The sequence below is a fragment of the Mustela nigripes genome, chromosome 16, assembly GCF_022355385.1.
Source record: "Mustela nigripes isolate SB6536 chromosome 16, MUSNIG.SB6536, whole genome shotgun sequence".
NCBI lineage: Eukaryota > Metazoa > Chordata > Mammalia > Carnivora > Mustelidae > Mustela > Mustela nigripes.
The window spans coordinates 59583812-59608374 of record NC_081572.1 but is presented as its reverse complement, the minus strand read 5'-3'; the positions used below and the strand labels follow the sequence as shown (position 1 = coordinate 59608374).

The 24563-nt window shown below is 61.4% G+C and overlaps 1 protein-coding gene across 4 annotated transcripts in view; it reads left to right on the top strand.

Annotated features, from left to right (window-relative positions):
* KIAA0753 (KIAA0753 ortholog) overlaps nt 1–24177 on the top strand; it is a 42751-nt gene extending 18574 nt beyond the window's left edge. For 2 of the 4 annotated variants that reach the window (XM_059380042.1, XM_059380044.1), the window contains exons 8-18: nt 3022–3254; nt 4589–4755; nt 5666–5785; nt 6507–6599; nt 9426–9504; nt 10371–10454; nt 12866–13051; nt 13930–14011; nt 16670–16790; nt 17180–17404; nt 22935–24177. In XM_059380042.1, the coding sequence (XP_059236025.1) occupies nt 3022–3254; nt 4589–4755; nt 5666–5785; nt 6507–6599; nt 9426–9504; nt 10371–10454; nt 12866–13051; nt 13930–14011; nt 16670–16790; nt 17180–17404; nt 22935–23052 (1508 nt within the window). In that variant the 3' untranslated portion in view covers nt 23053–24177. Of the gene's footprint in view, nt 1–3021; nt 3255–4588; nt 4756–5665; nt 5786–6506; nt 6600–9425; nt 9505–10370; nt 10455–12865; nt 13052–13929; nt 14012–16669; nt 16791–17179; nt 17405–20191; nt 20344–22934 lie in introns of those variants that run through there. The other 2 variants (XM_059380045.1, XM_059380046.1) reach the window with 2 other exon arrangements.
* Nucleotides 24178–24563: the final 386 nt, after the last annotated feature.

Below are 24563 nucleotides of genomic sequence, written 5' to 3'. Positions count from 1 at the left end.
AGCCGATAGCCGACAGCAGACAGCCGACAGCGGACAGTAGACACCCACAGTGGACAGCTGACAGTGGATAGCTGACAGCCGACAGCAGACAACAGATAGCTGATAGCTGACAGCAGACAGCCGACAGCGGACAGCCGACAGCGGACAGCCGACAGCGGACAGCTGACAGCCGATAGCCGACAGCAGACAGCCGACAGCGGACAGTAGACACCCACAGTGGACAGCCGACAGTGGATAGCTGACAGCCGACAGCAGACAGCTGATAGCCGATAGCTGACAGCTGATAGTGTCCTGGGATTCTGACGAGTTAATGCCTCCTGAAGTCCCGATTCACAGACGGAGCCTCTGACTCAGTTGTCCTCAGATCCTCTCGCGCAGCTTTCACTGCATTTACCCTGCGGCGTGCCTGTGCGTGGCATCCGGGAAGCCCTCTCACTGCTGACGTGCATGCAGACATGCAGACGTCTGGCTGACCTGCAGATGCTCCTGTTTTCTTACCACTTTGTCAGCAGGTTGTGCTCTGCTGTGTGTGGAATCGTGAACGACCCTGACTCACTCCAGCCTTTGCTCCTTTCTTGCCTTTTCTCCCGTGCTCTTGTGGCTTCGTGTATGATCTGTCGACGGCTCGAGTGTCTTGTGTAGCATGAGACTAGCGCTTTCCTTGGGCTTCTGCTTTGTCTGCTTGGAACCTGAGCCGTGAGACACTAGGCCTTCGGGGCTGTGACGTCGTTCCTGTTGGAACCTCGGGGCCACCCCTCAGGTGGGGCTTGTATGAGGTCGCGTGGCGCTCACCGATACTCGCACCCCGTCCCAGAGCTCTGGCCTCCGCTGCCAGGCTCGGAGTGTCTCCTATGAGTAGCTGGCTGTTGCATGGTTAACCCGCTCTGGTGTCCGAGGTGCAGGACACCCTTGAACGTTCAGCCTCGGCTCCTGAGTCTCATCTGCCGATGGTTTCTCTGCCTGCGTCGGACTCTCCTGTGCTCATCAGCAGCTTCTTGGGTCACTATTTCCTCTGCTGGGTTGGAGCTTGCGTGTCGCTGTGCGTCTGACCTGTGTCCCAGTCTGCTGCCGATGCTGTGCATCACCCTGGCGTGGATGTGTCCGAACTCGCTGGAGAGCGGTTAGATGTGCACGTCCCATGGTGTGGTTGTCCCTCCCCCTCATGGCTACACGGTAGAACGCAGCCCCAGGTGGGCGTGCTTTTCCCTCCCACGCCTGTGAGACAGGCTTCCGGAGGCAATGTGTCTGAGGTGGGGAAGGCTCCTGGCCAGCCACGTAGTATGCTGCGGTCCGGGTGCCCAGGGGAGACACGGACAGCTTCCTGGGCCTGCGCAGACGCATCTCCTAGCTGGGTTAGAAGAGCGCAGGTGCCCGCAGCCGAGGTGGGGAAGTGAGCGCCTGCTTTGGGGGCAGCGGGCGGAGAGCTGCCTGCTTGCAGCTCCCGTGGAACCAACGTGCAGAGTGGGAGCGCTGATGCATGTCGTGACTCTGGGCAGAGGACGCTGTCTCTCAGTGTTTTGTTTTTCCGTCTGTGAAGCAAGGACACTAGTCCTTATCCTGCGGGACAGACCCGGGTGTAAGTGACACATTGGATAATCCCGAAGTGCCCTAAATGTGGCAGGTGTTTTTAGTTCCTTGCCATAATTTCAAGTTACTGCGGGAGGGGCAGGTTGTGGTAGGCAGATGATAGCTGAGGAAACAGGTCTTTAAAAATGAGTTGGCCATTAAAAAGGAGTTGTTTTTTTTAAAAGATTTTATTTATTTATATGACAGAGAGATCACAAGTAGGCAGAGAGGCAGGCAGAGAGAGAGGGGGAAGCAGGCTCCTCGCTGAGCAGGGAACCCGATGCGGGGCTTGATCCCAGGACCCTGGGATCACAACCTGATCCGAAGGCAGAGGCTTAACCCACTGAGACACCCAGGTGCGCCTAAAAATGAGTTTTGTCCATTTCTAAAATAATAAAGTGATTGGGTTGTGGAGGAGTGAGCAGGCCTGCGTTGCCAGGGAAATGGGTTTCTGCGGAGCAGTTCCCCTGTTCCTGAGTGGAAGGGACAGACCCAATCTTGGACCCTAAGTTAGAAGGTGCATCCCTGCGCATGTTTCGTTTTGTCCCCCTAGGCTGGCCGCTGGCCCCTGTGCTGAGCGCAGCCTTGGGGTCAGGGCATGGGGGAAACCCTGGGGGTCCATCCCCTCCCGGGGAAGAAGGCTGTGCTTCTCAGGCACTGTCGGGCCAGCCTGGGGTTGTGCGAAGCACTTTAGGCGAGCCTGTTGGGACCCACTGAGAGGCCTGCTGGGACGCCAGCTGAATTTGTGCTCGAAATGACGGGCTGCCGAGGGGAGGGCTCGCACCTCCACAGAAACGACTTACTCGGATCTTCTCTCCTGTCTCTAGAATAGCTGTGAACGCATCTTGTTAGTCTTCTTCCTAAGTGCCTGAGAGTTCTTGCTGCCGACACTGACAGGATGTTTTCCCTTCTGTTCTCTCTGGTCATCTTGATACATGGGAATGATACGGATTTTCGTGTATTTTTTTCTCATCCAGAAACCCTCTTTCTCATTTAATTCTGTATAGATCCTCTTGAATGTCCTATGTGGAAAGCATCTCATCTCCAATCAAAGATCGTTCTATTTCTTTTCCCGCTGCAAATTGAACGGCATGGATGGATGGAGGTTTTAAGAAATGGCAATTTGAATATTTACATCTTAGAAAAAACACATTTGGTAGCCAGGCGGGGTGACCATAGACGAAGAAGGGGCAGGTCAGGAGGCGCTGTGGTCACAGTCACGGGATAGCGCACGTCTGCCCTGGCTGGTAGGGGCAGTCAGGGCTGGGGTCCGAGGGATGACGAAGGAGCACGCGTCGAGGGGAGCCTGGGCGTCAGCCACGGCCTGCAGGTCTCTGCCTGTGGGTCCCTGTAGGAGTCACAGAGTGGGGAGTGACTTTGGCAGTAAAACGTGTCTCTGCTGGCAGGCTCGGCTAGGTGTCTGCAGCTTCTCTGTCCTTCTGAAATGTCCTACAGATAACTGTCCCGCTGGGACAGCGCCTGCTGCGACCTGGAGGTTGGAGAACGGGCTGGATGTAATGGGTGCAGAGAGCCTTCCGGAAGAAACCCTGTCTGCTCCAGACCACAGCGCCAGCTTCTCGGGGGATCCACTGGCCCTGGCGAGAGCCGGAGCTGCAGCGGGGAGGCCCATTACCAGGAGTGCGGTGCTCCGGAAGGAGGAGGCCCGGGCGCCAGCGAGGCCACCTCAGGTGCGGAGCGGCCCCTTCTGCGGCCCGTGTTTCTGGTTGCCGGCTGAGCCCATGGTCCACCAGCTGGGCCCACCGTCCGAACAGCTAACTTAGCTTGGCTCTGGGTAGTGTTTGGGTTTTTTTTTTTCCTTAGAGATTTTATTTATTTATTTGACAGAGACGCAGTGAGAGAGGGAACACAAGCAGGGGGAGAGAGAAGGGGGAAGCAGGCTCCCCACTGAGCCAGGAGCCCAGTGCAGGGCTCAATCCTAGAGCCCCAGGATCATGACCTGAGCCGAAGGCAGACATTTTAACGACTAAGCCCCCCAGGTACTCCTAGTGTTTGGCTTTTTAATGAAAAATAAGAGTTTCTAAAACTGCTCCCAGGACCAGGCGTCTCTGTTGTCCTGGTTGGAGAGATGCACGTGAATTTGACACCGCAGCCTTCATTGGGCAGGCTGTCCTCACATTCTGCTGCTTCTGCTTCTGCTTCAGAAATGTGGGATTGGAGGGGATTGAGGTCTGCTTCCTGCTGAGGATAAACATCGGTAACTCATTCTTTGGTATAAAAAGGCCTCACAGGGCCACTGCTGTGGGTTTGGGAGGCAGGTGACTTGAAGCTGTGTCAGACTCTAAGCTTCTGTTTGTGGCGTGACTGTAGTGGAGAACCCGCTAGAAGATGGTCAGGAGGTGCTCTTGTCACAGTCACGGGATAGCGCACGTCTGCCCTGGCTGGTAGGGGCAGTCAGGGCTGGGGTCCGAGGGATGACGAAGGCCCGGTCCAAACAGTGTGCTTGGCACTGGCAGGCCTGCGTGTTGTCAGGTGGCCCCCAGCACGACGTGGAGTGCTGGGCACTGGGACTGAGGTCCTGCATTGACTCCACCTCGTGGGGCGTCATCAGGCAGGCAGGACTGGTCCTGGGCCATGAGCCCATTCAGCCTTCTGGAAGCACGGGAAGAGGTCTGTCCTGGTGCACAGATGAGGTGTGACACGTTTCAACCAAGATCCTCATGTAGCTTCTCTTTTTCCTTTAAGAAGAAACATAAGGATAAATGTATTGGATGTGTGTATTTATGTGTGTGTAAAAGGGTAGTAAATGCAGGGTGTCCAGCTTCACCTTTCCCCTGACTCCCATCACCTGCCTGGGGGTGCGGAGTAGAGCGTGTATGTTCGGTATAGGAGCGCTCGGCGTGAGGCGCGCTTGGCGTGAGGCGCGCTTGGCGTGAGGCGCACCCGCCCCCAGGTTTTGCGTGCTCTCCACGCCAGCTTCCGGTGCAGCGTGGGGACTCCTGAAGCCTCAGGCGAGCTTCCCTGATACCCGTGTGGCTCTCGAGCACGTGTCCGTCTCCTGTAGGGACTGCACAAAGCTGGAAGAGGAGGACCGACCCGGTCCCAGAGCAGAAGCCGACTGCAGCGCACCACAGTGTCCTCCAGACTGAAAGTGAGCCAGCAGCCTGTGAGGGACAGCAGGGCCCCTTGGGTGCCTCCGAACCCCACGTCCCCGCCAGCGTCTCCCAAGTGGTACGTGGTGGGGTGTGTGCTCCGCAGGGCGGGTGCCTGTCACTTAGGGTTGACGCACAGCTGCGGCCCGAGTTCCCACTAAGCACAGAAGCGTCTGCGGCTGAGAAATATGGGAGAATGTTTGTCCAGAAGCCTCTTGGTGCCTTTGTCCTTCCGACGGGGGCGGGAGCCTCTTGTGGCCACCGACCCACTGTGGGCGTGTGGTTCTGTGTGGGGGTCACAGGTGTGCGCCAACCTGTGTCGCACAGGGGACCTCGCAGCCCAGTGCTGGGAGCTGTGCCTTCCTCGTGCGGAGTGTTCCGTGCCAGCGCGGGGCCTCAGCCCTGACGGTCTTGGAGACCCTTCAGTTGGCCTTTGCTGGGGGATGAGTATTTAAAGAGAACCTTAATCTCAAGTCGAAACTATGACTCCTAAAACCATGGGGCTCTCACGGCCACTGGGCGCAGTGAGGAGGAAGCAGACTTTCCGCGTTAGCATGCGCGGGGGCGCGGCCCGTCCCACAGAGCGAGGCTGGCAGGTCTCCTGGGGGCCACCGGGGGGCCAGCAGGTGGCGGGGAGCAGCCCGGCGGGCCGGCCGAGTGTGCGGCTATGCCTGCTCGTCAGCCCTCAGAGCTGACGCGGCGGCGACTTGGGTGTTAAAGATTTTGCTGACGGAGCAGGGCTGGATCCGCTGTCAGGCCTGGTTTCACGACTCCGCTCTGAAGCGCGGGCTTTCCCGCGCAGGTTGGAATGAAGACACGGGTTCCGCCGCTGGGGGCTCATGTGGACCTCCGTGGGCGGATGCTGCTGCAGCCCCGAGTGCGGGGGGAGGGGGTGTCCGGGCGGCGTGCGGGGCGCGGGCGGGAGGTGTTGCGGGAGCCGGCGGCCGCCGCCACCATGCTCCCCCAGCGGTGCTCTCCCGCGTTCACAGCGCTGCCTGGCTGAAGGTGAAGCCGAGCCCCAAGAGCGCTGCAAAGGAAGCGTGGCTGCAGCAGGACGAGGCTCCGGACGGGAGTCCGCGGAGGGACGCCGTTGCGCAGGAAGCTGTGAGGTTTGTGCAGCCTGTTTTCCACCTCTGGGAAAGGAGGGGCCCCGGCACTCAGGGTCTGTCTGATGCGCGCGATGCCAGTTCTGTCCTGCCGCGCTCTGCCGCCCCACGGCCGTGCTCTGCTGCCAGACGGCCCCATGCACACGGCGACCCCTTTCCCTCTGTTCCTCACCACTGGGTGCTTTGTCACCGGCTGCTTGTCTGTGCGGCGCAGCGGTGAGCTCTACGGAGACTTCCAGAAATGGCTGGAAGAGCGAATCCCAGCCCCCGTTACTTACAGTCGCAGGAGGGGCTGGTTCCGACCGACCTGCGGTGGAGGTGGAGGGTGAGGAACAGTGGGTGGAAGGGGACGGGCTGCTTCCGGTGCAGAGAGACCGGCTCCCATCGGGCATGAGATGAGAACGTTCTGGAAGGAGTGGTGATGGTGGGGCTCTGCGTTCATGTGGCCAAGACTGCTCTTGCCTTATGGACTATTGTGTCATTGGATGCTAGTCCCGTGTCCCAAACTAAAGGACACAGAGCCCCCCGTGCGACAGCCCTTGTTCTTGAGTGTGCGTGGGTGGTTTGGGTGGCCGTCCACACTCACTGGGAGTGCGTGTGCACAGAGCCGCCCATGAGGAGTTCCCGCGGCAGAGGTGGGGATCCCCGTGGAGCCCCGGCCCCGGCCCTGACCTGGGTGGCATGCGGGGAGAGGCAGGGTGGTCTGACACCGTTTACTGCCCAGCAGGCTCGCTTGGCTTGATGCCGAAACTTCCAGAACAGTGAAGGAGCTAGAGGAACTGAAAGCCGGAGCCTCGGACGAGACGCGGAGGCGGGGGTGAGTGCCCGTGTCCCAGGTGGAACGCTGTGGCCGCTCCCCACGGGCAGGGGCTGTGCACACCTGGGCAGACCCCAGCGGGGTGCAGGTGGGGCCGGGATGGCTACTGGGCTTCTGTGCTGTCCCTGAGGTCCGCTTCGCTCACTGTGGACACTGGTGGGACAGAGGGACCGGTGGGGCTCGAGGCTGTGGGAACGGCCAGGAAGCTGGCATAGAGGGGGGGTGTTTGCGTCTGAGCGGGAGTCATGAGGGCTCACCTGTTGCTTCGGTCTGCGTGCTTGTGCCCCCAGGACCGCTGCGGCCTGGCCTCGCCACGTGGACGTGTACCCGTGTGACTGTGTGTGTGGTCTTTGCTACCAAGTGTCCCTCCTGGGCAGAGATGCCGAACGTCGGGGGGCTGGGAAAGCTGAGAGGTCGGCCTTGCGTCTTTTTGTCCCCCGCCCCTGGGTGCTCTGCTCTCAGCCGGTGGACTGGACGTGCGTCTGTCCCCGGGTGCTGTGCAGGCGCTTTGCTTCAGGGTTGACTCGAGTGGAGGGAGTTAGCGCCCAGCCAGACGCTTGCGGTCGGAGGGGTTGCTGGCGCCCTGGGGCCGGCTGGGCTGCTTCCCGCCTCCGGTCATAGCTTGCCCTGTGGCTGTCCTCATGGTGTGTGTGCTGTCAGCCCTCATGACACGCTCGTGCCCTGGCCGGCAGGCTCTGCGCCCTTCTCTTTTGTCTGTGGTTGAGGGTTCAAGCTACGCCGTGGCAGGGGCGTGGTCGGGGGCATGGCCAACTTGGTTTCAGCTCGGTTGAAGGGGTTTCAGCTCGGTCCTGGTCTTGGGGTCTGGGATCGGGGCTGCGTTGGGCTCCTTGCTCAGGGCAGAGTCTGCTCGAGGTTCTCTCCCTCCCTCTGTCCCTTCCGCCCACTCACTCATGCAGTCTCTCTTGGACGGACAGGACAGAACAGGTCACAACCACAGAGCCATGGGGTTGGAAGGGCCTCACTCGGCCGACCTGCCCACGCGGTCACACATGTCATCTGTGACGGGACGGCCCTGCTGAGGCAGTCCCTTCCTCTGCCTCCTAGCCTTCAGGAGCAGCCCTGGAACCCCTACCCACTGTCTTTTGGCCAGGGAGCAGGACAGCAGCCCACTGGGCCCCGTCATCCCTTTGGGCGGTCGTCTGTGAGAAACGCACGCACGCGGCCCAGAATAGTAGGGACAGGAGGTTCCTGCGACAACAGCTCTCATGGGAGTGGGCCCCCACTGACTGTCCGTCCTCAGTCCCTCCTGGTTCCTCCTCAGTCACTCCTCCCCTTCTGGAGCGAACCACCGTCCCAACTCCGCTGTTCGTCTTCCCATCGCCCCCACCTGTGAGTCTGTCCCCGACGGCCGTATCCCTGATGGTTTGCTGTGCAGGGCTGAGGTGCTGCCGCTGTGAGGGGCGTGGCCCGGGCAGTGCGGCTTCTGGCTCCCAGGCCATCCGCGGGCTGGGTCACAGGCCGGGTCACGGGCAAGTCCCACGTACGTGTCGGGGAGGTGTCGTCGGGGTGGGGTCCCACGTTCAGTGTGGGGCTCCGTTCCATCCCCCGACCTCGCTGACATCTACTGCTGTCTGCTAATTCTGGCCCCTGGGGTGAGCGTGTGGTGGCACCTGTGCTGTGCTCCTCCTTGCGTCGGCTGAGGCTGCGTGCTGTCTTGCGTCGGCTGAGGCTGTGTGCTATCGTGCCGGCTGTGAGGCTCTCCATGTCCGGGCGTGATCCGGCGCAGACAGGCGTGCAGCAGCGGGGGCTTGTCCGCGAGCGAGCTTCCGGATGAGGTCTTGACAAAGAAGCAGTTTTGGGTCCTGACAGAGAGGAGTTTGTCGGTGTTCTGTTGGACGGCCGCACAGATAGTCCGTGCTCTCCCCAAGTGCTCTGCTGGTGTGCTGTGTTCTCCTGTTGGCGGCCGGCTCTGAGCCAGCATCTGTGTGGGACACCAGTGCAGCTCCATGCGTCTCTCTCCCCGCGGAGACGTGCCGTTCTCGCGCTGTCCGCTGGGAGGGCTGCTGGGCTGCGCTTTACTCCAGGGCGAGCGGCCGCCCTGCTGGTGAGGGAGCCTTGAGGGTGGTTAGTCCTTCCCTTGGGGCGGGTCAGAGCATCTGGACGCTTAGCCTCTGGTGGCCAGTGTCCCAGGAGCGTCCAGCATGCCTGTGGGTCCAGAGACGCTCCTGAAGGGGCGGCCAGACTTCCCTGCCAGTTGGAGAGGGGCCCCCAGGCTCCTGTCTCCCACGTTTAGGCCGCCCCCAGGCCCCCACCTGCCTGCTCCCACCAGCCCCGTGCCGTGAAGTCAGCAGGGCCGCGCGTGGCCCCTCTGCTTTCCCCATGACTCATCCAGAGTTGAGCTCAGCTGCTGGACGCAGTTGGTTACCACGCTATCCTGTTTTCCAGAAGCATTTTGCTTCCTCTCTATGGGTTTGTGTCTGACTCCGGGATAGCGGGGTTTGGAGAAGGAACAAAATAAGTTTGACTTGTTAGGTCTCCTGTGTCCTCGAGTTGTTGAAAGATGGTCACTTCTCTTTGGAAATGTACTGAGAACCTCGCGTACTCATTGAGACGTCAGAAGTGGCCTCAGCGGGTCCCAGACCGGCGGTGCACGGCTGCAGGGTGCTTGCTGGAAAGGCTGCATCCCGGCCGACTGCAGGTCTGCTCTTTAACAAGACCCCTGGGACATCGTGTGGCTGTCAAGATTAGAGCAGCTCTGTGGTTTTACAGTCGTTTCATTTCCCTCCGCCCGGAGTGGTACCTAAATATACAGACTAGGATGTTTTCTTGCGTCGGATCTTAATTTTGGATTTTATTTCCACGTAGAGTGTCAGACACCCAGCTAGCAGACAAGGTGGAGAAGGCAGTCCTGGAGCGTTTGAAGCCTCTTCTGGTCACGGCCCAGGTAATACCATCGCTTGCCCTTGGAAGCGCCAGACTGAAAGGTGGCCCTCTGTGAGGCCTCGTGGCTGCCGGGCCACACTGTGCTGTGTGGTCCGCCTGCGGTGCTGCCTGGCCCCGCAGGGTCCACAGGTAGGTCCGCAGTGCACATAAGGGACCGAGACGGGAAGAGAGAGTCTCACGTCTGAGAAAGGGGAGCTTTCAGTTTAGGGAATGAGCTGAGGCTGCAGGCTCCGTTGTTGATGAGGTAGATCTGTGGTGGTGTTGGTGCTGCTGTGTCTGCGCGAGTCCTGGGCGCGCTCACCTCCGTGAGCGGGATGGTCGGCGCGATTTCCCGCGGGCCCAGGCCTGTGTGCAGATTTTCCCCCCCTCGAGGAGGAGGTGTCATGCAGTGTCACTGGCAGCTGCGGTCCTCCCGTGAGCCGGAAGCGCCGGCCGGTAGGGCATGGGCCGTGGAATAGTCTTGTCTGCGTGCACATGGGGGCCATGGGGAGTGTCGTAATCTCACATGGAACGAATGGTGTTCTGGGGCCCTGAACGACCATTGCAGTCCGTACCTCCAGTGTAAGAAGTGCATAGTCCTCGCGAGAGTCCTGGGACATCTCAGGGCAGAGCAGAGGGGCAGCTGTCCCCGGCCCAGCCGGCCACCTCCTTGTCTCCTTGCTGAGTGAACCGGTGCAGAGATGTGGAGCAGCTGCTGAAAGACACACGGCCAAAGTGGAGGAGGAGGAAAAGGGGCACAAAGCCAAGAGCAGCACGCAGCCTTTCTGTTCCCGAGGACATGAGCCGGGAACTGCCGCGGAGCCTGACGGAGCCACAGCCGATGCCAGAGATCATGACGGCTCACGGGTCACGCTTGTCTGTTTGCAGAGGGTCAGCTCTTCTCAGGAAGCAGATCATCAGCCGAGGGACCGGCTGTCAGCAGACGTGGCAACCGGCCAGCCCGTGGAGGAGGTGAGTGTGCAGTGGTGTCCTGCCGACACTGCCTTTGTGTCGTGAGAGCGTCCCGGGCCAAAAGGGAAGTACATGGGTTCCCGTGAGCGCTGGGGATCCTGCTCCAGGACGGGGAGGCGACGGTTCTTCTTGTCTGGCTGACACACACAGCGAGATCTCGGGAGCCACAGGGTGCTGTCCATGGTGCCATTCTCTCCTGAGGACAGGATGTGGCTGTGGTGTGTGGCTCTGAGTGCTGGTGGCCTGCGGCCCGAAAGCAGCCACCGTCTCATCTTGCCATGCAGCCTGGCTTTGCTCGCAACGGGCCTGACGTCCTCTGTGCTGAGGGTCACTGCTAGGCAGGCTCGTTCACTGAGTGCCGGATGGTGCCCGGGACTGAGCAGAGAAGGGTCGGTACGATTTGGGGAGCACGAGAGCACGTGCGGTGGCCAGGTGCCCTTGCGTGTCCCCCCAGAGGACCTGTGTCTGGCCCGTGCGGGAGTGTTGTTGCCCGGCGGGGGCTTGGGCTGTGGGGGTGGGGGTGGGGGTGGTCTCCACCGGGTTGGAAAGCAGCCGTGGCTGTCTGCACCTGGACATGGGGCCGAGCTGGCGTGCAGGCCCAGGCGTAGGGGAAGTGGGACCAAGCCATAGCGGCCCGGTGACACCGGGTCAGGAGGAGCGCGGATTGAGAGGGCGTGTCCCACGGTGATGCTCAGGCGGAGCTTGGCTGCCTCCTGAGAGAGAGCCTGGTGGATGCGGCTCCCACCTCACCGCCCCAGCCTCTTGTGACAAGTCGCAGGTTCCACAGCTTCTGAGGCCAGAAGCTGAGAGCGTGACCCACGCACCCGGTGCAGCCCCCCTGTGCCCTCTGCAGCCCTGTCCCCAAGTGGTCCTTCCTCCTGGCCTAGCGTCTCAGCCGGGGCGGCGTCCCCAAGGGACCGGCAGGGCCGTCAGCAGAGCCATCAGCTGTGGGTTTGAGGTTACCAGCCTCGCATGTGAGAATTAGACCGTGTAGATCGTGGCACTAGGTGGTCTCAGGGAGAGTTAGTGACAAGGACTGCAGCCCTGTCAGCAGCTAGTGTCCCGGGCTCGACGTGGGCGTCCCCGTGGAGGTTTCCAGGCAGCCCTTGGAGGGTGTGCATGTGAAGAATCACTGAGTCGGCCCGGCGACGTGGGAACAGGCGTGTGCTGTGACCCTGTAGGACTGGGGGCCTTCCCTTCCATGCAAACGCTCCCAAGTCCCATCTCGAGAGGGAAGGAGACGTTCGTGTCCCACTCTCGCCGCATTCGCTTGCGACACGACATGAACACCTCGAGGGTCCCTTTCCGAAACATTCGAGAGTTTTCCGAGTTGAAAGCTGTATGTGCATGTGGCTAAAAATGCAGTCATTCAGCGCAAGTGTGGTGTGGAAGCTAGATCGTCCTGCACAGGAGCGACCTTTCGTCTTTCTGTGTCGGTGACTTCCGGTGACCTCTGGATCAGCGTGTTGGAGCATCCTCATCTTTTCTGAGGGCACACGGGCTTCCTGACGTCCTGTCGTCCGTAGATGAGAAATGGGACACGTGCAGACACGTGTCTGCATTAACGGACCTGTGTTCTTGGGTTCCTCTGTTCTAGATGTTTCTGTGACTCCATTGTCTGATTATTTGGCTGATTTTTATTTAAGTTAAGGTTGGGCATTTGTTCCTCTCTCTATTGGCTGCTAACACACATATTTTTTCTGATCTGCTGGAGGGTTTTTTGAGTTGCTGCGGGGAGTACTGCTGGGTCACGTCTCCACGCCCGTGCTCATGAGCCCTTCTAGCTCCAAGACAGGACAGCCCCCGTCTCCCTGCTGAGGGTGAGAGCAAGGCTTGGGCTTGTGGGCACAGCGGGCAGTGCCAGGACCGTGCGCCCCACAAATGTCTCCTTCCAGAGCCTGATGCCATCGCTTCCCAGCACACGTTCCTTGTATAACCCCTCAGAGCAGGTCACAGACGCATCCTTGAGTATGAAGAGCCGGAGCGTGCAGATGCTTCGCAGATCGTAAAGTGCTGTGGGGCGTCATGGGCACGGGGTCAGGAGAAGCTGGCGAAGTGCTCCCGGGTGAAGGGTAGAGAGCCTGGCATGAGGGCAGAGCATGAGGAGCCCCGTGACGTCATGAATAGACGTTCTTCCAAAAGCCTGGAACCGCACAGGAACAGACCTGTCATCTGGGCCCGACCCGTGGGGTAGCGGGCTTTTTCTCTGGGTGTGGCACAAGGCGAACGTGTGCTTCACCGGCTGGCAGGTGCTGCTCTCGGTCGTGTGCCTGGTTCGCCGAAGCATCTGAGTGGCCGGTGGCCGCTGTGCTGATGTGGCTGCTTTGGGGAGTGGTAGGGGTGCAACGGAGGGGATGGCCACCGGCCACCTTTAGATCTTTCGTTGCCTCTCCACCCACCTCGCTTCATAGGCTGCAGCTGTGGACCGTGCAGCCCACAGCCTTCACCAGCTGGGGGACTGCTTGGAAAACGCTGCCCATGGGCCCTGGACCACGACCCACCATGGGGGCTTGGAGTCAGAAACCTCAGTGCCGATTGGGGACGGCAGAGGCAGCCCGGATCTGGAGAGCCTGATGCTGCGGGTGGAGGAAATGGAGGTAAGGTCCGGGGCCGCCCCCCACGCTTCTGCAGCCCGGATGCTCGTCCCGGCCCCACTGCGGCCAGCATCAGGCCTTGGGAGATGGGGTGTTTGTGAGGTGTCAGCACCCTGCCGGACGCAGCTCAGGACGTGGTGTTATCAGTAGGTGAGGGAGCCCCCCTGGGACCAGAGCTGGGGCCTGGACTTCCCACCCTGGCACCGGTTCCCTGCAGATCACACAGCATCTCTCTTCTTCACTTGCCGTGATGCCACCTCGGGACCTTTCATCATATGAGCTTATGCCTCCGGCAGGACCCAGCCTGGGGCCTGGAGTGTCCAGAGTGGGGAACTGAGGCCCGGTGAGGGAGCGGAGGACGCGGCTGCCGTCACCAGGGGTGTGCTGGGGCGCTGGGCCTCCTGGTCCCCCCCCATGCCAGCCGGTCCCGTCTAAGAGCCCCATGACCGAGTCTCTGTTTGGATTTGCTGCTAAGTAGAAACAGGAAGACTGTCTTTTCTTGGTTTTTAAAAACATAAAGTGTGTTGTTCGCCCCCGTGCTAACACAGTTACCCTTCCCGGGGGTACCCGTCCGGCCTGCAGCATCCAAAGCGGCTGGCTCTAGCCCTGTGGGGCGATGGAAACCTATTCCGACGGGGCCCACGGCTCACGTTTGAAGTGGTCAGCGGCCCGTGGGACAGACCGCCCGTCAAGACAGGTTCTTGTGGGCAGTGCTGGTCTCCGTTAAGATGGGTCAGATGAACTCCCCGTTAAATTTTAGACTTGGCCTCGTGAACGCCCTCGCCGCCTGTTTCTGGCAGTGCGCCACATCGCATCGGTGAGCCGTTCTGGTGCGGAATGAAACTACTCATTGCTCATCGTTAAACTTGTTTCTTTTACAGAAATACCGGGAGATAATTTGCCAGAGATACAGTAAAATCGTATATGCTGATCCTCACCTGTGGGGGCAGGAAGGAAAGACGGGTGAGTGTCCCCCCGCATCCCCCCCACGCTCCCCCACACCGTATGCTGCAAGGTTTTGGACGCACAGGAACGTTGCAGACCTTGGGGACCTGCACGTGCCTGCACGCGCCGCCCACCAGCCCGTCCCGTGTGTGGGTGCGTGTCAGAGCGTGGCAGGTGTGGGCGCGCGTGACCCTAAATGTTACAGCGTGTGTTTGCAGCTAGAGGGTCGCGTTTCTCTGTGGCTCTGTTTCCTTTTGAGATTGAACTTACATGTGATCAAAGCACGGATGTTAATTGTGTCCTTAGCTGGGTTGTGGCAGACGGGTACACGGCGGGCTTCTTGCACGTGAACACGCCTCCTGTTGATCCGTCTGCCTGCGGGTCCTGGGCTGTTGGGGACCAGCACGTGTGAGCTCGTGGGTGTGTGGCCTGCGCGGATGCCAGCAGGTCCCAGGACAGGGCTGTGCTTCACTTTGGGGGAAACTGCCAGGCCTGCACCCGGGCGCCCGGCGGTCTGGGACCGCAGCTGTGGTGAGGGCGTGGACTCGTGTCTGGTGGTTGTTTCATGTCCTCGATGAACAATGGCGTTTAGAGCGCCTCTCTGTGATCGTCAGCCGTGGTGTCTGTCTGCGTGAGGCTTCCTGGTGCTTCGTACGTTTTCGAACATCGTGGAGTCTTTTGTCTGGAATCGTAGAGTCCAGTGTGTTCTGAGTTAAGTGTTTTGTCAACTGCATCCGTTGTCCTCCTCACGCCAGCTTTAGTGAGCTGCGACTCACCTTCCTTGGACTCGGCCTTTGGAGCGCGTGGCTCGGCGGTTTCCTGTGTGTTTGCGGAGCTGCCAGACCCCGGGACACGTCGTCCCCACGTGCCGGCCCTGCTCTCGCGGCCGCGGGTTTCCTCAGACAGATGTGGGCCGGTGTTTGCCAAGCTTGTTCTCAGGTGTAGCTTGTTGTAGGGACGTTTCTGACTTCGAAAAATCTAACATCAACTTTTTCCTTTTTCCTTTGTCTAAGGAACCTTTGCCTACCCCCAAGTTCGGAAGGGGGTGTCTTGTTTTCTTCTAGAAGCTTTTCAGGTTTAGCTTTTGTGCATATGGCTGGGTCCATCTCGAATGAAAGTTGTCCTGTGACGTGAGGTGGAGGGGAGGGTCTGGTTTTGGTTCTCCTCCCGAGGGATAGCCCTGCGGTCCCCGGCTGTCTGCGGAGGAGATGTCCGCTTCCCGCTCCCCTGCTCCACGTGGACACAGTTGCTGTCTCCTGTCACGGCTGTGGCCGGAAGTGCCACTCGTCAGCGGCCACCTCATGGCCGTGGGGAGGTGCCGCACACAGGGCGTGAGTGCAGAGCGTTGGTGGGGGGGTGGCCGCTGCTCTTCTAGAATCAGGCTGTGGGGTATGGCCTGGGGGGACGTGTGTACTGTGCCACATGCTGACGGACGTGAGCCATCTAAGCGCAGCGCTCATTTTGGCCTTTCGTGTGTTCTGTGGTTCTCAAGCCCCTGCCCCCTGCTCGTGGCGTGTGCCCCCCAGCCAACACCGTGAGGTGCCACAGCTGTGCAGTTGCTCTGGGAGGCTGGGGTCCCCTGGCCCCACCTGTGCGGGGCTCCTGCCGCCCCCACTCTGGAGCTCGGCTCCTCCCTCCCTCCCTTGCCTGCGAGCTCCCTGGCCGTCGTGCCCGTCGTGCGTCGGGGTCGCTGGTGAAGGGATCTCCCCTCCCAGCCAGGCCGCAGAGCTGAGGCCGGAGTTGGTGCCCTGCCGTGCGCGTGCAGCAGGTTGCGTTGTGCAGCAGCCGGCTGTACTGCAGGACTCTGCTCTCGTTTCAAGGACAGTTCGGGCCAGTCACTGCTGCTGAGCATGTGAAGGCTCGACGTGCCCCCGACAAGCGCGGTCTACCCCGAGAGTGAGCACTCCTTGCCTGGGAAGTCTCGGAGTCCCGTGTCTATCGCTCTGGTTGCGTGCCCAGCTGTACCACAGAACCGCCCCGAGAGTGGTTTTTCCTTCTCTTGTTCTCTGCTCGTGTGAACAGTGGACAGCTGTCCTGTGTGGTGTTTTTGCAAACACTGAGGGGCGTAGCAAGGATGTAACAAGGATGCCATAGGCGCGTCGGCGTGAATCTGGCTCACCGGGCTCCTTCCCAGAGAGCAGCACACGTTTTCTTCCTCTACGTGAAACACCCTTCAAGTTTCAAGTGACCCAGAGCTCAGAGGGCTGTCAAGGTCAAGGCTCTTTAGTAAGTCCGTGTCCTGACTGCCGTCGCAGCTCTCTCCCGGCGATGCCCAGAGACAGACTGAACCAGCTAATAAAGCGTTCCGCCGGGAGTGCTTCCTTCCTTCCCTAGTAATCAGACCATCTCAAGATTAACAACGAACCCAGATGCTCAGGCATCCTCGAGTGCTGGCCCTGACGGGAGCCGCCTCTTCTGGGGCTTCGCACAAGCCTCTGGCAGAGCGTCCTCTGGGCTCCCGAGGCTCCTGAGCGGGCTCATCGCGTCTTAATACCAAGTCCTTGTTGTGACTTTAAGTTCGCCTTTTCTTTGCAAACCGGAGCATTTCTGCCCTGTTGGACCCTGGTCAGGTTTGAGAGATGGGCGTGTGGCCTCACCACGGGCCCAGCCGCAAGGATGGCTCTGGGAAGCCTGCCGGCGTGTCTCCGCGGTCACTGTCTGCTTCTCCTCTTCTAGGGCAGGCCCCCCCAGCAGTAAGTGAGAGGCCTCTCTCTCCTCATCCAATCAGGATCACAAAGACCCCAGCTCGCAGAGACCCCGACGTGAACATCGTGTTGGAAGAACCCAGGAATGCCAAGTGAGTGGAGCTGAGACCAGCATCAGACCCGTGTCCAGGCGCTGGCTTGCCCCTGGGAAGCCCTGGGGTCCTTTGATTCCCACAGGACAGAGCCAGACCTCCCAAGCTCCGGGAAGGCCCTGGGAAGTAGCGTGCTCGCGGGGCGGGCAGGCCTCTGAGGGCAGCGCCACTGTCCCGGCTCATCTTCTGTGACAGACCTGCTTCGAGCGCCCACTCTGGCCTCCGGTGCAGGAGCTCCCGCCATGGGCAGGGCGAGCAGGGCGCAGTGGGGGGTGCTGGCTCTGTTCAGGCGGGAGGGAGGCCTTCGCCCGTCCACGTGGCGGGTGGAGGGAACCACTCAGCCCTGCTACGGTGCGCTGGACGCTTTCCTGACCGCCTTCTTCCCTCAGTTCCCTGGACGAAAGCGTGGGGATGGATGAGAGGTCTGAGAAGAGCGGGGCCCGCCTTGCACCCCTCCCAGAAGAGTGTCCGCAGAAGGACGGCCAGACCGTGCTGCACGTCCCCCCAGGCCTGCGGCACAGCATTGGCGACTACTGTAGCCGCTTCGAGCAGTACCTCCGCCTGGTTGCGCACGAGGCTGTGGGCACCTTCAACCCGTGGCTGTTGGCCGAGAGGTCAGTACGATGTCGTGGCTGCGCCAGGGGGCCAGGCGCTGAGCGGGAGCGCCCAGAAGGCTCACAGAGGGACAGGCCGGCATGTGGGCTCCCCAGGCGGGCTTTCTCTGCCACCTGCCTTCTCAGGCAGAGGAGCTGGCGAAGCAGGTGCCTGTCGCTGTGTCAGGAGTGCTGGGCGGCCTCCCTGTCGGGTCCGCGACCCGAGCCAGCTGGGCTGGGGCGCCTCCCAAGAGGGGTGGCTGCCTGGGGTTCTCCCGCTACTGGTACTTGGAGAAGGAGTGTAAACCGTGCGTTTAAAGGCACATGTAACTTTGTTCCTTTGCACTGTGGCGCACGTGGGGGTCCTGGCCGGCACCTGACGCAGCCCTACGGACGGCTGCCGTCCTGGTCTCTGAATGGGTGCTGGGCCTCTGCCGGCCCTTCCTCTGGCCACTGCGGGCTGCTGCCAAGAAATCCTTCCCACCACGCCCTGCACGCCTGCCCTTCACGCTCGCTCGCCCCGCACCCACACCCGCCCCGCATGCCCACTCGCCTGCACGCCCGCAGTCAGACGCTCCCCTCGCGATGGGTCTCTGGCCTCCACGTCCCACTTGTCTCCTGAGACCCTCTTTCCTTCCCTCCCCACAAAATGGGCCTGACCGCTTTCTGGATCTGCGGGGTGGCTCTTGTCCTGGGCCGTCCTTCTCTCGGCACCTGTGCAAGCAGCCCCCACCCCGCCTTCCCGGGGGTCTCCTCTCTGGTTTGCCAAGCACACGCTGCCCCGTGCAGGGAGGCCAGGCTGACACTCCGCATCTGTGCCCCTTCATGCCATCTTCCCCACAGACTCGCGGCTGCTGCGTTTCCATTGTGGGTGTCTTGGTTCCGAGCTCGCAGCTTCCTTCTCTTGCAGGAGTATAGGGGGCCCTGCCTACACACTTGGCCCTCCCCTCCAACCACCTCCACTCGGGGAGGCCTTTGTGCTCAGTGGGTCCATCAGCGGCCCTCTCTCCCCCGACCCTGGGTTTTTCCCTTCTTTGCATGGCCCCTTAGGGTTCCAGTACCTGCCCTTCGCCCTCCCCAGTCTTGGGTATTTCTCCTACACGTCTGTTGTGCGCGGTCTCCTGCCGAGGTCTGTGATCCTGTTTCCTTGTCTTGCTCTGAAGTGGGACCAGGATGGTGGCTCATGTCTGTCCCCTGTGTTGCCCCCAAGCCTTCCCTTTCCCATGCCCTCCGGGCCTCTCGATTCTTCTGCGTGTGCTGTGTGTTTGTTTTCTGGGGAGGAGGACGGGGAAGCCTGCTGGCCTTGTGTGTTCCCTGGCATGCACAGTGGGACGCTCCCTCCTCCCAGACCTGCCTGTGTCGGTTAGGCTGATGGGCCTGTGGCACATCTGAAATGAGCCGAGGAGGACAGAGCGTCTGTCGAGTGGCCTTCCCATGATCCGTGATGCCTTTTATCTGTTGTCCCGCTCCGGGCCCGGAGGAGTCCGAGGGTTAGGGGCAGCGGCCTTTCTGTGGGCCTTCCCGCTGGGTCCTGCAGGGACTGCGCATGTGCACGTCCCGGCTCCGAGGGCTCCCGCTCCGGTCTTGTTCTCTTGCGGGCTTCTGGAGCCTCTGAGGGTCGTGTCCACCGCATCCTGGAGTAGCCGCTAGGGTCAAGGGAGTGAGCTCAGCTTTACTTGTGTTTTTCACGCCTCCACTGCCTGCCGCCGAGAACAGCGCTGTTCCCATGTGGGAAAGGAGCGGATGGCGTGATCGGGCATAAGGGTGCTGGTGGGAGCGGCCAGGGTGGTGTTGCTCTCGACAGGAGCAGACTCACGGGGTCCCGGAGACCTGTGGCCAGAATGGGCAGGGGGAGCCGCAAACCTACCCATCCTTCGTGAATCCCTGTTGTGCTCCGTGTCACCCGAAGGCTGTGTGGAGCCATAGATGACGGCCAGCAGGGACAGGCAGGAGCATTGGGAGCCGTCGAGCCGCAGAGCGGCGGAAGGAGACCCAGCTGCTGGAAGCGCTGCGGAGGCCAGGGGCGTGGGAGCCGGGTGCCTGTGGGCAGAGGTGTGGGTGAGTGGGAGGGGTGGGCGGACTCTGAGCAGGGCTCAAGCTGGACCAACCAGGACGCGTGTCCTCGGGAGTGAAGGACGCGGACACACGGGGACACAAGCTTGGGACACTGAAAGAGGAGGTCCTGAGGAGAAGTGAGTTCTCAGAAATTACGAGTACGATGGCCAGAGTCACCGGAGAGTTCACGAGCCAAGCCAGGCCCCCCGAGGCAGGCAGCAGAGCGAGCAGAAGGCAGGAGAGACAGGACTTTGCAGATCCGCCGCTGGTTCTAGGAGTCACGAGTCTAGGAGACGTCCCGGGGCTGTGGTGTTCAGCAGCTGGACCGTGGGTCATGCTCTGGAGGTGGGGAAGTCTGAGGCCGGTGTGCGAGCCGTCTGCTCTCTGGGGAGATGGCGGCCAGCCCCGGGGCCCCTTCCTGCAGGGCCTGAGCGCCCTCCGCCCCCTGGGGCTGAGGCTTCAACAGGCTTCTGTTGTGGGGACACGGATGTTCGGGCCGTGGCAGCAGCCTCTGGTGGTGGGAGCCGCGTCCATGAGAACAGGGAAGCGGATGTGGGAGACGCCCCGGAGGCCACCCACCCGCGGCGAGTGGGTATGTGAGGAGCGACGGCACAGACTGGGCAGAACGCGCCTCGGGACATCACTGCAGGAAGCCACGTGGGCGTCCCGTGTGGGGGGCAGGCGACAGACGGTCCCAGGGAGTCCCGCGGGCCCCTTCACGAACCTGATAGGAGAACAGCGTGTCGTTTTCAGCTCGACTCCACTGGAAGACGTCCAAGCATCCCGCAAAGTCCCCCGAGCTCAGAGCTTGGCGAAGCCATTGGATGAGGTGGCAGAGTGAAGGCGCCATCCGGATTCCGCCATCACATGCAGCGCCCAGAAACCTGGTGGCCGGGCAGCAGTCCTCAGTGAGCTCCTGGGAACATGGGGCACCAGCACAGTGTGGGCGTCAAGGAAAGCAAGACAGGACTTAGGAAGTGAGACCCTGGCGCGGGAAGCCCTCATGCGAGGGAATTATTGAGTGGGGTGGGGAGCACCCGCCCCTGTGGAGGGAGGACGGAGGGCTAAGGAGGGTCGGTGAGAAGGTGGAGACAGGAAGGAAACGGGCTGTTACCCGGGGCACAGGGGCACCTTTGCATCTGTCTTGTAGTTTGGGGTGGGCGAGGGCCAGGAATGTCGAGAGCATAGTGGGTGATTCTGGTCGTGGTGGTCCTGGAATCGGGACCACCTCCTGCTCAGGACAGATGGAGCCTCCACAAGCTACAAGCTGATGGTCAGCCCGGGGGGTACGGGGGCCTTTTGAGGACCTTCGGAGACGGATCCCAGGGGTGGGAGCCCAGGATGTGCTGTGGCAGCCTGGGAATGCTCCTGGCGGGGACTGGGACCCCTTGGGCAGTGCTCTGGGCATCAGGACGGGGCTGGGCATGCTGTCCACACTGCTGGAGCCTCGGACCGTGGGTTCCAGAAGGTCTACAAGCCCCAAACACGGAAAGTGAGAAGAAATCCACACATAGGCGCATGTCGCAATTTTCTTGAAAAATAAGAGGAAACGTGAAAATCACTTGGAGGAGGGCAGAGCGGGAAGCAGAGCGCTAGAGGCTGGGGCGTGTGGCGTCCCGTAAGGGCAGAGGGGAGAGGGCCGCCACTCTGGCACGGGTGCGTCGCGGAGGTGAGGGGTTCCGACGAGTGAAGTGAGGACGCTTGTCACTGGCTGCTTCACCATGGGAAATGGCAAGTGTGCATTTCTGGGGCAGAGCAGAAGCGGGGCCAGAGGAGAGGTGAGCGTGGGCATGTGTGCGGCGGTGGGTGTCCGTGGGTTCGATGACGCCCGCCCATGTCATGGCAGGATGAGCGTGACAGCTACTTCAGAGCCTCTGGGAGCCACCAGGGAGATGGCAAGAATGTCCGCGGTCAGGCTTGGCATCCAGGCACATGGGAGCAGAGTGTGCAACGTCCACAAGAGCAGCGAAGAAAAAATACCACAGATCTCCACGGAGTGGAGCAGGAGATGGGAGGGAGCCCGCGGACGAGGAGCAAGTACCCGTTTCGCTGGCAGTGAGGGGCTCTGACGTGTCGGGGTTGCGCTGAGTGGAGAAGACCACACATATCAGGGGAGGACGGTCTGAGCCGCAGAAGCTCCGCACGTCTGGGTGGGGGTGGCTGCGCACTGTGGCTAGGCTGTGGGGACCCACATTCATGTTTCTCACCTGTCCTCCCAAACCCCCCAGCTTGGAATGAGCGGAAACTCGAACCTCCCGGTATTTCCCACCAGTAACCCGATCTAGGGAAAGGGGCAGACGGCATACAGTCCAAGCGGCTTGGACACGGCCTGTGTGCCCTCGGTGAAGCCCAGAGAGCCGTGGCCGCATGTGTTTCTGCTCGGTGGGCGTCTGGCGTGGACACAGGAGGGCCAATCAGATTAGTGCGTGTGTCTGTGTGCCATGTGGGGAGGATACGGGATGGACGCGGCAGGTGTCTGTCCGTGTGTCTGTCTGGCCTGTCTGCTGAGAGAGCCTCCATGCTGTGGCCCCAGGAGCACAGAGCACCTGGCTCCTGAGCGCCGTACTCCCTAAAATGTGCCCGAGCCCCTCGGGGAAATGGCTGGGTCTTGGTGCGGGGCTTGGAGTGGGCACAATGGCCGAACCGTCCCCCTGAGCCAGGAAGGAGAGGTCAGAGAACCAGGGGGCAGTTGGGGGGACCCAGGAGCAGCTAGGGGTGGGCGCCCATGGCCGTGTGGGGCACAGGTATCAGAGGGGCAATGTGTGCACAAATACCCCGGATCAGTTACAGGCGAGGCCCCCTGCTGGGAAGGAGGGAGGGAGGGGCGAGCACACGAGTCTGTTTGGGAAGGGGAGCCCCCCTGCAGCCATCCGACGGCGGCCAGGCCTGCACCTGTGCCCGAGTCCTGCGGCAAGGCACCCCTGTCAGGGGGGCCTGGCGCAGCCAGAGAGCTGGCCACGTCCCCGCAGCGCCCCAGCAAGCCACGTAGGATGGCCGGATGCACTGAGAGACACGGCGTCCCTTCTGTGGCCTTGGTTCCATAGGCCTGGACTGGGGGACATTCCACAAATAAAGACTTTGCTCTTTTGGAAAACGTCCAGGTTATGAGAGAGGCTGGGGTCAGCCGCAGACTTGTTGGGGAGCTGGAGAGGCGGTGGGCAGCGGCTACAGCGCTGGCCTGGGTTGGGTCCTGCCCCAGAGTAGATGCTGTGTGGCACTTGGTGGCCGTGAGCCCATGTCTTGTCAGTGGCAGCATGGGGGTGACTGTCCCAGAGGAGGTACCCGGGGGCGGGGGCGGGCATTGGGTAGGGCATCCGTGGGGACGCCAGGTCCTGCCGCAGCCTGGCTGTGGGGTCCCGGCAAGCGGGGCCTCTGGCCTGGTGTTCCCTGTGCAGAGGTGCCACGGCCCCGAATCTTACGTGAGGCTCGGGGCCGCCCGCTGGGTGAGTCCCGGCTCCCATGGCCGTGCCCCTACAGCTGTGTTGTTTGTCTTCAGCTTCTCCGACGAGCTGGTAGATGAGGCTCTGGGGGCCGTGGCCGCGGAGCTGGAGGACGCGTGCGAGGACTACGCGGAAGCCGTGTTCACCTCAGAGTTCCTGGAGGCCGCAACCTGAGGGCTCCGTCTGCAGTGGATTTCCTCCCCGGGGCGCATGGGAGCCCCTGAGCCTGGCTGCCCCTCTGTGCCTACTGGGTGCTGCCCGCAGCAGGGGCCCCTTTCCATCCTCTCGTGGTCGTGGTGATGGCTCTGGTGGTTGATGATGGAGGGCAAGGTGTTTCTCAGCACCTGGAAATTGTGAATTATGACAATATAATGGTCTCAATGTGTAGTTTCCCCATTGAAATCCTATGTTTGTTTTGCCACTGAGTCTGGTAACAGGAGCATGGGGAAAGGTGCTGGCAGGTGTATTTCCCGAAGGTCCACGTTGCTGCCCAGCCGCCTGCACCCGTGGCTCCTGTGCTCCCGTCATCCCGAGCTCGCTTCCGTCGGTCCCCGCGACGCTGCGCCATGCAGACAGAGCCCACCAGCCCTCGGCGTCCCGCCAGCCAGTTCTCACTCCGGCACCGCACCATGGCCCGCAGCCTTGTCTCGCCCTAGCGGCCGTGTTCTGATGTCCAGACTGTGTCAGCACGCGGGGGCCATTGGAGGCCGTCGGGAGGGTCCCGGGCTGGTGTCCCTGTCCTCTGGGCCAGCATATTCCACTCCTGTGGACCCGCAGAGGACCAGGTGGGAGGAGAGGACTGGGCCAGAGCAGAGGACCCGCCTGGATGCGGAAAGCCCGGCAGGTCCCCCGGGAGAGGAAGACACCTGAGAGCCACAGCCGATTCGTTTCGTCCCCTCCAAGCTGTGTTTTACCAAGAAGTGCCTCTGGCTTTTCAGAAACAGAAAAGGAATGTGCATGAAAGTAAGGTCACTTCCTGGAAGAAGGTTCTCTCCGTCAGCTGGCCTGGCTCGGCTCGGCCAGGGATGATGTGACTCCTTAGGACGCGGTCGGTATCACAGCTGGACTTTCTCTGGCGCGAGCGAGTTTGAGGCAACCGCGGGAGCGGCTTGGCCATACAGCCGCGCGCACTCCTGGGCCGGGGTGGTGCTGGCCTTCTGCTCGAATTAGTGTGGCCTCAGGACCAAGAAGGCTCTGGGGCCAAAGGTCGTCCCTGTGCGGCGCACGTGGTGGTTCAAAGTCATCTGTGGGGCAGTTTGTACTGCACTGATTTTTAAATAAACTAAGGATTTTCCAGTACGTGCGTGTCTGCCTGAAATGGGCCGCACCCCCTTCTCGCCCACAGCAGACGCCGCCAACCGACCGCGTCTCATGGGGGCACAGGGCCGTGGAAACGAATGGTAGTAATGCGAGGGTTGGACGTATGCTCCGTGCGTCCTGCCCGCGTACCTGCCCCTGGTCTCTTTGCTCCCGCGTGCCTCCCTCCTGTGTGCTGGGTGCTCCGTGCATCCTGAACTGCATGGAGGGTGGCACCGCTCCCCTGGGACGGGCTTGTAGGGCGGGGGGCCTAACCTGTCTCCTTGGTGGCCTGAGGCAGGGTGCCATGTCTGAGGCGCTGCTGCCCTGGGAATGCTGGGTGGTTGGAGAAGTGCCCCTTGCGGTGGCCGACAGGACCCTCCTCCTCC